The 14,517-nt window shown below is 54.8% G+C and overlaps 1 protein-coding gene across 9 annotated transcripts in view; it reads right to left on the bottom strand.

The window, feature by feature from the left end:
• The window catches only part of LOC142360571 (uncharacterized), a 43,140-nt gene extending 28,878 nt beyond the window's left edge, over window positions 1–14,262 (bottom strand). For 2 of the 9 annotated variants that reach the window (XM_075414011.1, XM_075414051.1), the window contains exons 1-3: window positions 14,214–14,262; window positions 13,277–13,412; window positions 1,571–7,419 (exon numbers count right to left, since the gene is read on the bottom strand). In XM_075414011.1, coding sequence (XP_075270126.1) covers window positions 3,911–4,726 — 816 coding nt within the window. In that variant the 5' untranslated portion in view covers window positions 4,727–7,419; window positions 13,277–13,412; window positions 14,214–14,262 and the 3' untranslated portion in view covers window positions 1,571–3,910. Of the gene's footprint in view, window positions 1–1,570; window positions 7,420–13,276; window positions 13,413–13,911; window positions 14,120–14,213 lie in introns of those variants that run through there. The other 7 variants (XR_012763177.1, XM_075414062.1, XM_075413992.1 and 4 more) reach the window with 7 other exon arrangements.
• Window positions 14,263–14,517: the final 255 nt, after the last annotated feature.

Here is a 14,517-nt window from a genome sequence, read left to right as displayed (position 1 = left end):
GAATTCATTGCAGTGTTCAACCTTATGGCCTAGTCCAAAGGGACCAGGGGTGGAGACTGTCATGGACGTGCCTTTAGATTGTTGTAAGCCATGATGGGAGTTGCATGGTGTAGGAAGCGCTGTGGATGGGGTCCTACACTGGGACAGAGCAAAGGCCCTGAAGACACTCAGCTCCATGGAGGTGGAAAGGAGCAGCTCCACGGCGTTAGCAAGCAGCAGGTCCATGGGCCAGAGCAGCAGAGCAGCTCCATTTCCATGGGCTCCCTCTACTCCTTCCCAGAGCCCTGGCCCAGTGTGATGGTGGAGCTGGCAGCACTCAACCACCTGAAGCCATGAAGGACAAACCTGATCTCACAAGAAGCACTGCAAGTGCAGCACTGACCCAACCTGAGCCGGCTTTGATTGCCCAGCAACTCCACCCAAGACACCACCTCTCCTGCCCCGGGTGACCACCATAACAGATGGAGCCCAAAGTCATGGACCAAATGAAATCCATGGACACCTTCTGGGTATTTATGGACATTTTGCCGACATCTTACAGGGCAGAGGTGGTTAATGAGGATGTGTTGCGATAGTGTGGTAAATGGCATGGAATCAGGGGTGGAGAATGTGCTGGTTTTGGCTGGGATTGAGCTAAATTTCTTCACAGTGGCTTGTATGGGGCTATGTTTTGGATTTGTGCTGAGAAGAGCTTTGCTAACCGAGGGATGTTTGTGCTACTGCTGACCGGTGCTTGCACAGTGTCGAGGCCTTTTCTGCTCCTCACCCTGGCCCACCAGTGAGTAGGCTGGAGGTGCACAAGGAGTTGGGAGGGGACGCAGCCAGGACAGCTGACCCCAGCTGACCAAAGGGATATTCCACATCAGAGGACATCGTGCTCAGCAACAAGACTGGGGAGGAGGTTGTCGCGGGGGGTGGCTGCTTGGGGACTGGCTGGGCATTGGTCCCTTGCTGGTGAGCAGTCGTTTTCATTTGCATTGAATATTTTTTCTTGGGTTTCATTATCTTCTCTCTTTGTTTTTTTGCCTTCCAAGTTTTTAAAGTGTCTTTTTAATTGTTAGAATCAGAGAATCATAGAAGGGCTTGGTTTGGAAAGGACCTTTCAAGGCCACCTATTCCAACGGGGATGCCGCTGGCCAGAACCATGGAGCTAATTATACCCAGGCTCATGGGATTGCTCCTCTTCATTCCATTGGGCTTCTCCTGCCCAGCCCCGGTGTCGCTTCTGCCCAGCGCCATGGAGCTGCTCCTTTCCAGCCCCTCGGCAACGATTCGGCATATCTCAATGAGGCAGCTCCTGCCTGGATGCTTGAAGCTGCTTCTCTTGTACTAAGCAATAAAAGGGGCAATTAAAAAGTGAAATGATAATTGAAATTAACCAGACTATTGCTGCTGTAGGTATTTTTGTAAAGCACTACCCTTACTACAGTTCCAAGTGTCAAATTAACTATACGAGGTTTAGAGAACTAAGAAACAGGATTTTGAAGAACGTGTTCTTGTTTCATAAGAAGGATCGTGGAATCATAGGATCATCGAGGTTGGAAAAGCCCTCTAAGATTATCAAGTCCAGCCGTCACCCCAACATCACCACGCCTGCTAACCCGTGTCCCCAAGGGCAACATCTACAACTTTTCTGAACACCTAGATGTACCTGTCCAAAGTGGAACCAGAGAGTGATGAATCGTGAGAATCGATAACGAGCTACGAAAAGCTGCTGAGATTGCCAAAAGAGACATGTTGGTAAGGAGGGGAAAGGGACTTCTGGCAGGGGGAGATGGTGATCACCGGCTCACGGCTCACCTACCCCAGTTATAGCCCAGACTCAAAAGATGAAGAAACGGAGCACGCGTACTAATTTACATGCTGGACGAAGAGACTTTAACCAATCATTGAATAGAATAACCATGTATATGTATTAGGAAGATGAATATGGTAATGTTAAGGGTACAAATGACTGCTGATTTGTGCACAAGATGCGCTGTCTTGGGACAGTCACCCATATGTGCGCAAATACGGAATAAAATACCTCGGCTCTCTGTGTGTATTGTCATAGTGCACACCGGGTAAAGGGGTCGAGCAGGTCCAGGTCGAGTGGCAGATTCTCTAGTGCTAGCTAGGCAAGTGGCTTCTGCTGAATATGTATCCCAACGCTGGAATGTCCCAGCACCCATCGCTGGTCTCCATCAAACTTGTTTTTCCAGGCCCAAGACAGTGTTCCGGGCAGTGGCATGGGTCACAGGGTACGTTGCCGACCATCCAGTAGTCGCTTCCACCATGCTAAGCACATAGAATCACAGAATCACAGAATAGTAGGGGTTGGAAGGGACCTCTGTGGGTCATCTAGTCCAACCCTCCTGCTGAAGCAGGGTCACCTACAGCAGGCTGCACAGGAACTTGTCCAGGCGGGTCTTGAATATCTCCAGAGAAGGAGACTCCACAGCCTCCCTGGGCAGCCTGGGCCAGGGCTCCGTCACCCTCAGAGGGAAGAAGTTCTTCCTCGGGTTCAGAGGGAACTTCCTGTGCCTCAGTTTGTGCCCATTGCCCCTTGTCCTGTCACTGGGCACCACTGAAAAGAGCTTGGCCCCATCCTCCTGACCCCCACCCTGCAGATATTTATAAGCATTTATTAGGTCCCCTCGCAGCCTTCTCTTCTTCAGCCTGAACAAGCCCAGCTCCCTAAACCTCTCCTCGTAGGGGAGATGCTCCAGTCCCCTCATCATCCTCGCAGCCCTCCGCTGGACTCTCTCCAGTAGCTCCTCATCTTTCTTGAACTGGGGAGCCCAGAACTGGACACAGTACTCCAGATGGGGCCTCACCAGGGTAGTGTAGAGGGGGAGGAGAACCTCCCTCGTCCTGCTGGCCACACTCTTCTTGATGCACCCCAGGATTCCATTGGCTTTCTTGGCAGCCAGGGCACACTGCTGGCTCATGGTCACCCTGTCGTCCAACAGGACACCCAGGTCCCTCTCCGCAGAGCTGCACTCCAGCAGGTCCGTCCCAAGCCTGTACTGATGCGTGGGGTTGTTCCTCCCCATGGTGCTGGCCGTGGCGGGCTCGTGGTGGCATGACGTGATCAATCTGCCAGGCTTCTGCCGATGGATGTTTCAGCCATCCGCCTCTGTCCCAGAAAGGCTGTAGCCACTTGCTGTCTTTGATTCTGGCGCAGGGTTTCCCTTCATGGACAGCCTGTGCAATAGCATCAATGGTCAAGTCCACCCCTCGGTCACAATCCCCTTTGTATGCGGCTTCCCTTCCCAGATGTCCTGATGTGTCCTGGGGCCATCGAGCTAGAAGGAGCTCACCTTGATGTTCCCAGACCCGATCCGCCTGAGCCGCTTCAATTCTAGCAGCCGGGTCCACCTGCTCGTTGTTGCAATGTCCTCCAGGGACCCGACTCTTGCCTAGGTGAGCACCTGTGTGACGTACTTTTAGCACCAGCTTCTCCACCCAGGCAGCAATACATTGCCACAGCTCAGCAGCCCCAACGGCTTTGCACCTGCGCTGCCCGTTGCTCCACTTCCATTGCTGGAAAGCCCCCTGAGCCACCTCTTCTCCAACCTGGGCTCAGCACTGGGGGGATCCTCGTTCCTTTCAAAAGCTCTGGCCAGCGCTGCTGTTGGCTGCAGGGCCAGGTGTGGGGCTTCTCCTTCTTCCTTCTCCTTCTGCTTCTCCTTTGCCTACTCCTTTTCCTTCACCTTCTCCATCACCTTCACCTCTGCCTTTGCCTTCCCCAACTCCTTGCCCTTCTGCTTCCCTTCTATGTTCCCCTTCTCCTCTTCCCTCTCTCTCTCCTCCTCCTCCTCCTGCTTCTCCCTTCCCTCTTAATCACCCTTGGGTTCCCCCATCCTGCAGACTGCGGCCTTCTCCCAGCTGCCACCCCTGTTTTCTACATGGACGACCCAACCCCTCCTCAGACACTGCCTGCACAGCTCGGACTGCCCCGCGGTGTCACAAAGGGGGCCCTGGCATGGCTCACGGTGTCATAAAGGGGGGTGTGCCTGCCTGCTATAAAAGGGCTCTGCGAGAGCAGGCAGCTGGCTGGGGGCTTCAGTCTGGCGTTATCTCGGCAGACTGCAGCCTCAGCCTCGGCTACACCAGTAGTTCTGGGGGTCCCATCAGTGGGGTCCCAGGAGGTCGCTGCGGATCCGCATCTCCAGCCTGTGCGGGTGACTCGGAGTGCCGCGGACGCACCAGAGCTGGTGCCATGGGACACACCAAAGTCCTCACCGTGGATGACCTGGTCATGCTGATGATGATGCACACGCTGCTGTTCGTCAAGGACAATGTCTGGCCACGGGTCAGGCAGGCCAAGGTCGGTGACTGCTGCACCGCACTGCAAGGCAGCATGGCGTGGCGTAGGGTGGAGTGGGGTGGCGTTGGGTGGCGTGGGGGGCTGCAGCGTGGGCTCGGGAGCTGCTCTCGTCTCACCCAGCTCCTGGTTCCCCTGCAGCGTTTCTGGAAGCACATGGAACGTCGGATGAACGTGGTGAGAGCCTGGCGACAGAACGGGAGAGGTGAGCGGCCCCAGCACCAAGCGCCCTGCAAACAGCCAACACCCCACGGCAGCGCTGAGCCGGGGCTGTGCCGGGGGCTGACGGCCGCTCACTCCATCTCCTCCCTCTATAGATTCTCCCACTGCTAATGGAGAGGAGAAGCCCTTGCTGAGCATGGACACAGGGTGAGTGCTGGGGGAGTCCCCAAATCCTGCCCCAGACCCTCTCCCCATGCCCTGCCCCTGCCCGCATTGCCCAGCCCTGCCCGCCGGCCGAGGTCGGGGTGCTGCCCGTGGGTCCCGGTGGAGGGGCCGGGGTGCAGCGGGGTCTCTTCTCTCTCCTCCTCTGCAGGGACAGCACGGAGGAGTGGAGCACAGCCCCGCTGGCCTTGCTGACCTCCATGGTCCCCCTGTCACAGAGCAGCTCCATTTCCATGGGCTCGGTCTACACCTTCCCGCATTCCTGGCGTGGTGCAATGATGGAGCTGCCGGCACTCAACCGCTCAGCACCCTCCCAGTCCCGCAAGGCTCTTTGCATCTTGGTGGGGCAGGCGGAGCCAGACTGTGGCCAGGACCGCCCACTGCAGCCAGTGTCGTGGGCAGAGCAAGACCAGGTCCCTGGGGACAAGGAGGACAGGGTACAGAGCCCCAAACATGTGCCGCCACCCCCCACCAGCTCCCCAGACATGCCCATGACCGTGGCGCAGCTCATCCCAGAGTTCATCCGCGCCATCCGGGACAACCCGCTGTCAACGCAGCAGCGACGCGAGCTGCTGCAGGCACTGCAGGCTCAGGATCAAGGGGGAGAGGGGGCAAGCAGGGGAGCCTGTGGTGGGACCTCCCCTGGGGAGCTCCCACGTCCCCCCACCAAGACGGAGGAGGACGGCCCTCTGGCAGTGTGGCCCCAGAGCCTCGGAGAAGACGTGCCATGCACTGATGACAACGTGGACGAGGCTGTGGATGGGGTCCTACACAAGGACAGAGCAATGAGCCCGGAGACCCTCAGCTCCATGGAGCTGGAAAGGAGCAGCTCCATGGTGTCAGGAAGGAGCAGCCCCACGGGGCAGAGCGTGAGGAGCCCGACAGTGTCAAAGAGGAGCAGCCCCATGGCACCAGAAAGGACCAGTCCCAAGGGGCTCCAGAGGAGCAGCCCCACGGGGCCAGAAAGAAGCAGCTCAGAGGTGGCAGACATCATTACCTCCATGGGAGGACCGGCCAGCAGCATCTCTGCTGCTTCCAACAGCAGCACCCAGGCAGAGACCGGACCCCAGCAACTGGAGCCCACAGGCAGGGCGCATGGCCGAGCGGCCTGGTCTCCATGCAGGGCAGGACGGTGCCTGCGGAAGGGCTGGCGACACCTCAAGGCCTGGTGGAGATGCCACTTTCAGCCCCTACGTGACCGATGCTGCAAGTCCCAGTAGTGGCAGCGATGGTTCCACAAGGACAAGGGGATCCCCTACCACTGAGCGGCTGGGGCATGCGGGGATGGGAACCCCCCTGGGCTGCCCTCCCATCTGAATTGTTCAAATATTAAATGTTTTCTCTGTCCCTGGTGTCGTGGTTCATCCACCCATCTCGCGGCTGGGGGTGCAACCCCCTCAGTGCCCTAGCCCAGCGGGGACGGGCTGGCACCAGGCACCGCTGGCACCCACCAAACTGGGGCAGGGGCTGGCCGGTACCCCAGTGGGTGTGCTGGTGTGGGTGGGGGGGCTGCAGAAATGGGCCAGCAGGACCCTCCTGGAGTTCAGGCACATCTCTGCAGGGAGGTGCCAACAGGATGGCGGCCGCAGGTGGTGGGCACAGCCATGAGCAGTGGCAGCAGTTTGGGGTGCTGCTGGGTTTCTTGGGTGGTTTTGGGGGGGCGTGGGACCCTTGAAGGGCTAATTCTGACTGTAACTGCTCCACAGGGGTCACTGGTCAGCGAGGATCCATCTGGCCTTAAGGGCAAGGACACCCAATGGCAAGAAGGGGTTAAACTGGCTGGAAGCTGGGGTGCCAGGGACAGGAGGACTCCTTGCGAGGCAGTGAACTTTCCCTGGGTGCTGAGATAAGGAACAGCCTCAGCACTGTCTTGTAGCCATCCTGGAAGGGGAGCGCTCAGGGCCCAAGCTCAGGGGCCAGCTTAGGGCAGCAGAGCTGGGCAGGAGGATGGACCTGGGGCTGGGCTGAGGTGCCCCATGCCCGATCTTCCCCCCCTGTCCCTTGCTGCACATCTCCTGCTCTCACTTGGCCTCGTGTTGGCCTCAGCTTTGTGCTGCTCAGTTTTATGTGGGACCAGAAGCCACATGTGCGTAGTGTCTGAAGAACTTTCACGTGGAGGGGATCGAGTCCAAGCTCTGTCTTCTCATGGATGCCCACGCCTCCCCTTCTATCCCTCTGGGCTGCACAGCCCTTTAGTTCTGTATTTCCTCACAGAGAAAAGCCAAACTCTGAAGGCTTTTCACACAGAGGGGATCAGGTCACAGCTCTGTCTTGTTGGGGATGCTCAAACCTTCCCTCCTGCCCCTTGCTGCACATCTCCTGCTCTCCCTTTGCCATTTACAGGCCTCAGCGTCATGCTCCCTCAGTTTTATGTGGGCCCAGGGGCAGAATGGAGCCTCTGGCAGAAAGCGCCTGGAGAGACTCCAGGTCGCCCGTAGGGTGCTGGAGTCGGGGATCTGGAGGATCTGGAGAAACATTAGCAGCACATGGAGGAACTGGACTGCTTCCCAAGTGGTTGCTCCTGAAGCACAGCTCTTCTTGGCACCTCGATTGCCGGTGCCAAGCTGGGTGTCCAACACGAGGGTCCCATCTGTCTGCAGTGATCACGCATCGCTGGAGTTCACAGTCCTGAGGGATGTGGGAGAGGAGTATAGTCAGGACCCTGAACTTTTGGGAAGCGAACTTGCAGCTCTTCAAACAGTCAGTCAGACCCCACGTGAAAGTGCCTGCAGGGACAAGAGAGCAGAAAAGAGTTGGCACTTCTTGAAGGATGCTTTCCAGAGAGCGCAGGAGCTCTTAGTCCCCAGGTGTAAGAAATCAGGCAAGGAAGGGAAGAGACCAGCACGGCTGAGTCGAGACCTGCTGCTCAAACGAAAGGGCATGAGGGAACTGCACAGGCAGTGGAAGCGGGGACAGGTAGCTTGGGAAGAGTACCGGGATGCTGCCCGGTTGTGTAGGGATGAGGTCAGGAGGGCCAAGGCGCAGCTGGAGCTCAACTTGGCAAGGGATGCTAAGAATAACAAGCAGGGCTTCTCCGGGTAAGTCAGCCAGAAATAGAAGGCTAAAGAAAGAGTACCCACCCCGCTGAACAAGAATGGTGACCTCCTATCAAGAGACGAGGAGAAGGTTGAGGTGCTCAGCAACAGTTTTGCCTCAGTCTTCACTGGCAACCTCTCTGCTCGCCCCTCCCCCGTCGATGGACTGCAAGGTGGGGACCAGAGGGGCAAAGCCTCTCCCTGCCAGCTTGGACTCATCAAAGAGCGTCCCATCATCACGAAAGCCAACACCCTGGTGACAGCACCAGCCACGCAGCCAAGTGCTGAGCTGCATCACACACCTGCTCCTGCCTGCACCCCTTCCTTCAGATGCTCAGAGCAGAGCAAAGGACATCGTGAGCACCCACCCCCTCCAGTCGCAGCCCCGCAGCTTCGCACTCTGGCTGGATCTTGCCCACCTTCCCACTGGCTGGGTGGACACCAACTGAAGGTGACTGTAGAGAATTTAGAATTTTGTGTCCATCTTGTTTCTTGTTTTACATATGTGTAAGATAATCGGTGTTTCTGTGTATGTCGAGAGACTCCCTCTTAAAATGGTTCGGACTTGAGTCGTAGGAAAGTCTGAGGGAGGGAAGCTATTGGATAAGAAATGGGCATTTTTCCTTAGGAAGAGTGTATGTCACTGCGGCAGGGTGGAAAGTAGCCCTAGATTGGGAACAGCCTCCGGTTACGGATATAGTCCTTAGAATCAGCAACCAGGCAAGGGAAATCCCCTGCCTGGAGTGTGGACTTGCCTCTGGACTGTAGGAAGCTTGCCATCAAGCATGGGTGTTGTTAACGTGTAGGCTGTGTGGAAGAAGGTGGTATTGTGCATCCAGTAGGCGGGGAGCAAAATGTCTGAAATGTCTTTTACAAAATCCGCAGTTTGATGGTTGGGAGAGTCCCAACAAGAGCCTGAGACAGCGAAGTGGTGTGTGGGAAAAGGCACCTAATCCCAGGGATCTGGGACGCGTGGACAGAGGACTGGGAGAAAACTGTTAAACAGTGTAGAGAAATTTGCATGGAAGTTCATCAGGAGAGGAAGTAAAAAGGAGATAAGAATGGGTAACTCTCAGGGAGGAATTTTGTGGAAGAGCCCTTTAGGTTGTGTACTTGCTCACTGGAAAGATACTGCTGGTACGGGTGGTACAGAGAATAAGAAAACCCTTATCAAGTATTGCAAGCAATGGTGTCCATTGCACAAGCCAGATGATGGAGAACAGTGGCCCCTTAACAGAACCTTAAATTATAATGTGTTATTACAACTAATGTTATTTTTAAGGAGGGAGGGAAAATGGGATGAAGCATCATATGCTGATATGTTCTTTACCCTCTGAAACCATCCTGAGCGGTGGAGGGATTGTGAGATGACATTACCACAAGACCCGGTGGTCCTTGCGTTGGAACGGGAAAGTAACAGAGAACAGAGAGGAAAATTGAGGAGATGCTGTTCAGCACGTAGCACAGGGCAGAGATGCCTTAAATTAGACAGGGCAGAGGATACAGAAGGAAAGGACCTACCAGAACACTACAAACCACTGGCTGAGATACCACAGAGAGACGAACGTGACTTGCAAACTCCTCCGCGAAGCCCAATATCCTCTCGCACTCGGAGAAAGGGGGAACGTACAATAACACAAGCACCCTTAAGGGAAGCAGTGGGACCAGAGGGAGGCCGTACTTTGATAAAGGTCCCTTTCTCCTCGTCTGACTTAGAAACATGGAAAAATACTGTAAAGAATTATCGCAGCGACTCTGTAGGGGTAACCAAACATTTCCAGTTCCTTATCAAACAACATAACCCCGACTGGAATGATGTCCAGCTGTTGTTGGACCATATGACGGAGACTGAGAAGCAGCTGATACTAAAAACAGCCCAAGATTTAGCAAGTGATCAGCTCAAAAATACCGGAGAAGACATCAAGGATGGTTTTCCATTACAGGTCCCCCACTGGGACCCCAACAGGGGAGCCCACAGGAAATTGCTAAATACATATAGGAAATGGGTTGTCAAAGGGATGGAGAGAGCAATCCCAAGAACCATCACCTGGTCAGCTTTATATGCTGTCCAGCACGGTCCGAAAGAAACCCCCTCGGAGTTTTTCCATTAATCACGGGACACTATGAGGCGACACACCCCTTTGGAGCCAGGATCAGAAATAGGGATCCAGCAGCTAGTGTCTCGATTTTTAGGCCAGTCCTAAGAAGAAAGTCACAAAAGCTAAGGACAACGGACAGCAGAAACTGAAGAGAGCTTGCTGGATGAAACACAGAGAGTATTTAGCAATGGGGAAGAAGAAGATCGAAGGAGGGATAAGCCAATGTTGGTGGCGGCGTTGCAGGACAGCAAGGGATTTAGAAATGAAGGGTTTAAGAGACCTCTGGAGAAAAATCCATGTGCATGGTGTAAGCAGAGAGGGCACTGGAAAAAGGATTGTCCAGAAAGGTTACAGAGGAGAAAAGGGACACAGGCGCAGATCAAGGAGGATTGACGGGGACCTGGGGAATCTACCCTAGCAGATCCACTGGTCGTATTAGAGCTAGGGAAGCCAAAACGGAACTTAGAATTTTTGGTCGATACCGGGGCAACGTTTTCAGTTTTAAATCAAACCTTGACACCTGTGGACGACGACTTTGTAACGGCAAAGGGAGCTACTGGCCAAAGTGAAAAGGCATACTTTCTAAAGCCTGTCAAATTCAAATTAGGCAAACAACTAGGGGTACATAAATTTTTATATATGCCCGATTTGCCAAGGCCACTGTTAGGACCAGATCTGTTGGAACAATTCAAAGCAGAAATCCGATTTGACAAAGGGAAAGTAGAACTCCGGTGGGAAGCGAACAGCTAATTGAAGTTTTGAGTTTAGCCCTTATAGATGCCCCTGTTGACGCAGGGGTGCCTGAGAAAATTCAAAATCGGGTATATCCAGGAGTATGGGCTACGGAAATGCCAGGAAGAGCGAAAAGTGCTTCCCTGATTGTAGTCAAACTTCAGCAGGGAACACAGTCTGTAAGAATTAGGCAATACCCCCTCAGAATGGAAGACAGGGAAGGAATTCGACCAGTAATTGAACGATTCATCAAATACGGACTATTAATTGAGTGTGAATCGGAATATAACACTGCCATTTTACCAGTTAGAAAACCGGATGGTAGTTACCGAATAGGACAAGATCTTAGGGCCATCAATATGATTGTGGAGGACTTACATCCTGTCGTAGCAAACCCTTACACATTATTAACCAAACTGACACCTGAATTGGCCTGGTTTACCATCCTGGACCTAAAAGATGCTTCCTTTTGCCTCCCATTAAGTCCAGAAAGTCAGTTGTTATTTGCATTTCAATGGGAAAACCCTCACTCTGGGAGAAAGACGCAGCTGACATGGACGGTGGTGCCACAGGGCTTTAAAAATAGCCCCACTCTTTCTGGAAATCAATTAGCCAAAGACTTGGAACAGTGGGAATGACCTCATGAGGCGGGAACAGTATTGCAGTATGTAGATGATTTATTAATAGCCACTGAAACGAAGGAGTTTTGTATAATGTGGACAGTCAGCCTGTTCAATTTCCTCGGACTTCATGGCTATCAAGTCTCTCCACAGAAGGCCCAAATCGCTCAACAACCGCTGAACTACCTTGGATACCAGATAACTGCGGGCCAACGAACATTGGGAACAGCAAGAAAAGAGGCCATCTGCCAGACCCCACCACCACAGACAGCGAAGGAGCTCCGCACCTTCTTGGGAATGACGGGGTGGTGTTGCTTCTGGATCTAGAACTATGGACTCTTGGTAAAACCGCTCTATGAACTATTAAAATCTGATAAAAAGATCCTCATTTGGAATGAGGAAGCAGAAAAGGCATTCCAACAGCTAAAGAAAAAGCTAATGGATGCCCCGGCTTTGGGACTGCCAGACACTACTAAGCCCCTCTGGTTATTTTCTCATGAGCAGCAGGGACTTGCCCTGGGAATCCTAGCGCAGAATCTGGGACCACATCAATGGGCAGTCGTGTACTTCTCTAAGCAGCTGGATGAAGTAAGCAAAGGCTGGCCTAGCTGCCTAAGGGCAACAGCAGCAGTGCTATTAAATATCCAAGAAGCACCTAAGTTTACCCTAGGCCAGAAGACCACGGTGTTGCTATCTCCTGCTGCGTCGGCAGTATTACAAGTAAAGGGGGGACATTGGCTCTCACCACAAAGGTTCCTTAAGTACCAAGCTATCCTGGTAGAGCAAGATGACATAGAAATAGTGGTTACTGACATTGTCGAGCCAGCATCTTTCCTCAGCGGGACCACAGGGGAACCAGTATCGCATGACTGCTTGGAAGCGATTGAAGCAGTCTATTCCAGCCCACCTGACCTAAAAGCGAAGCCGCTGGAAGATGCTGAAGATTCCTGGTACACGGATGGAAGCAGCTTTGTTCAACAAGGTGTCCACAAGGCAGGATACGCGGTAACCACTACGGATCAGGTAATCGAGTCAAAAGCCCTTGCCCTGAGCACCTCAGCTCAAAAGGCAGAAATAATAGCTCCAACTCGAGCATTAGAACTAGCCAAAGGCAAGAAAATTAATATCTGGACAGATTCTAAATACGCTTTTGGGGTAACACACGCCCATGGGGCTGTAGAGAAGGAAAGAGGACTCCTATTTACCCAAGGAGAACATATCAAACATGCCGAAGAAATTCTTCAGCTCCTGGAAGCTGTACAACTACCTGAGAAAGTAGCTATCATGCACTGTAAAGCTCACCAGAGAGGGGACACTGCTCAACAGCTGGGCAATGCCATGGCAGATCCTGAGGCTGGAAGAGTGGCTGAACAGAGCGGATTGGGGGTGCAACCTTTAGTCCCAGGCGGTAAAATACAAATTGATTGTGAACCCAAATACTCTAAGGAGGACCAAAAATTAATTGAAGATTTGGGAGGAAAAACAGAGAAAGACAGGGGGGCTAAGACTCCTCAGGGTAAGATAAGAATACCATTTTCTCTCTTATGGGCTGTAGTTATGGCAGAACATAAGAAATCTCATTGGGGAACGGAAGCCCTGCATAAATATTTGAATCAGCTCATGGTTGCCCGAAATCTAGATACAACTATTAAACAAGTGACCCAACAGTGTGAGGTGTGTCTACAAAGCAACCCAAAGGTCGGACCTAAGGCCCCACTAGGGCAGACAGGGAAAGGAAACTATCCAGGGCAGCAGTGGCAAATTGAGTACCCACCCCGCTGAAAGAGAACGGTGACCTCCTATCAAGGGACAAGGAGAAGGCTGAGGTGCTCAGCAACAGTTTTGCCTCAGTCTTCATTGGCAACCTCCCTGCTCGCCCCTCCCCCGTCGATGGACTGCAAGGCGGGGACCAGAGGGGCAAAGCCTCTCCCTGCCAGCTTGGACTCATCAAAGAGCGTCCCATCATCACGAAAGCCAAAACCCCGGTGACAGCACCAGCCACGCAGCCAAGTGCTGAGCCGCATCACACACCTGCTCCTGCCTGCACCCCTTCCTTCAGATGCTCAGAGCAGAGCAAAGGACATCGTGAGCACCCACCCCCTCCAGCTGCAGCCCCGCAGCTTCGCACTCTGGCTGGATCCTGCCCACCTTCCCGCTGGCCGTGCCATTCGTGCCCAGGAGAAGCAGCCACAGCGGCTGACAGTGCGTGTTCCTCACAAGCTGGGGCCTCCTCCTGATGAAGAGAAATAAAGAAATAAATAAGCTTAGACAGTGCTTATGAAGACTTAGGGAATGCTAGTCTAGCTCAGCTCGGCAAATTCCTGAGCTCCCCAAATTCTGTATCCGTTTGAGTGATAAGGCTGGAAAGAAGAGTTACACAACAAGAAGCCTACACTTCAAGCCAGCCGTAGCCAGTTCCGGAGTTTGGGAAAAGGCCCAGAAGTAACTGAGCCTGCGTGAAGTTCAAAGGTTACTAGCAGTGACCAAGAGGAGTCACCTATCTTCATCCCCAAGACCCTGACGACCACCCCAAGGAGGCACCGCGCAAGCGCAGTCGGGAGGAGTCCATGGAAACGACTTCTTGGAACTAATCTTAATACAGAGCAGGAAAGGCTGTGCCTGTGTCTGTGAATATGCAGAACAGAGCTGTCCAAGTTACAGACGGCCTGGCGATATCGGCGCGCCCGCCTCTGGCGGTGCTGCCCCCGTGCCCAGCGCTGAACAAAACAGACCTACTTGAAATCGGAGCGCGGTGGAGTCTCCCCTTGTCCGCAAGTCCCTCCTCCAGCCACGGCCCGGCCCTCAGCACCCGGAAGGCAGCCGGCGGCACGGCATTCCCGGCCGGGCCCACAGCCGCCTGCCTCGCTGCCCCTCAGCACAGAGTCCCCCTCGCTGAGCCCTCGCCGCTCCCTCCCGGGGCTCCCCCCGGCACAGCTCGCTCGCAGCCGCCCGGCGCTGCCCGCACCCCGGCCCTGCCCCGGCCCCCGCCGCAGGACGCTGCCCCGCCCAGCGCAGCCCCGCTCGCCCGCCGCACCCGGCCCCGACTCGCCGCCCGCCAAGCTCCCAACATGGCGCCGCCCGCCCCGCCGGGACACGACGGCCCCGGCCCCGGCCCGCGGCGCGCGCAGCGGCCGTTGACCGGCGGGGGCGCAGCCGCGGCGGCTCCGGCCCCGCCCAGGTGCCGCCAGCCGCTCTCGCGAGAGCGGGCGGGGCGCGCGGCTCCCTCGCTCGCCTCAGGGCTCGCTGGTGGGGCGGGAAGGGGCGCGCGCCGGAGCCGCTGAGGGGAGCGGGCGGGAGCGGGACCCGCGGGGGGCGACACCGGGCGCGGGGAGCCGTCC

This window comes from Opisthocomus hoazin, chromosome 1, assembly GCF_030867145.1.
Source record: "Opisthocomus hoazin isolate bOpiHoa1 chromosome 1, bOpiHoa1.hap1, whole genome shotgun sequence".
NCBI classification, from domain to species: Eukaryota; Metazoa; Chordata; class Aves; order Opisthocomiformes; family Opisthocomidae; genus Opisthocomus; species Opisthocomus hoazin.
Note: the sequence above shows the minus strand (reverse complement) of the source record. Positions and strands in the feature narration are given on the sequence as shown.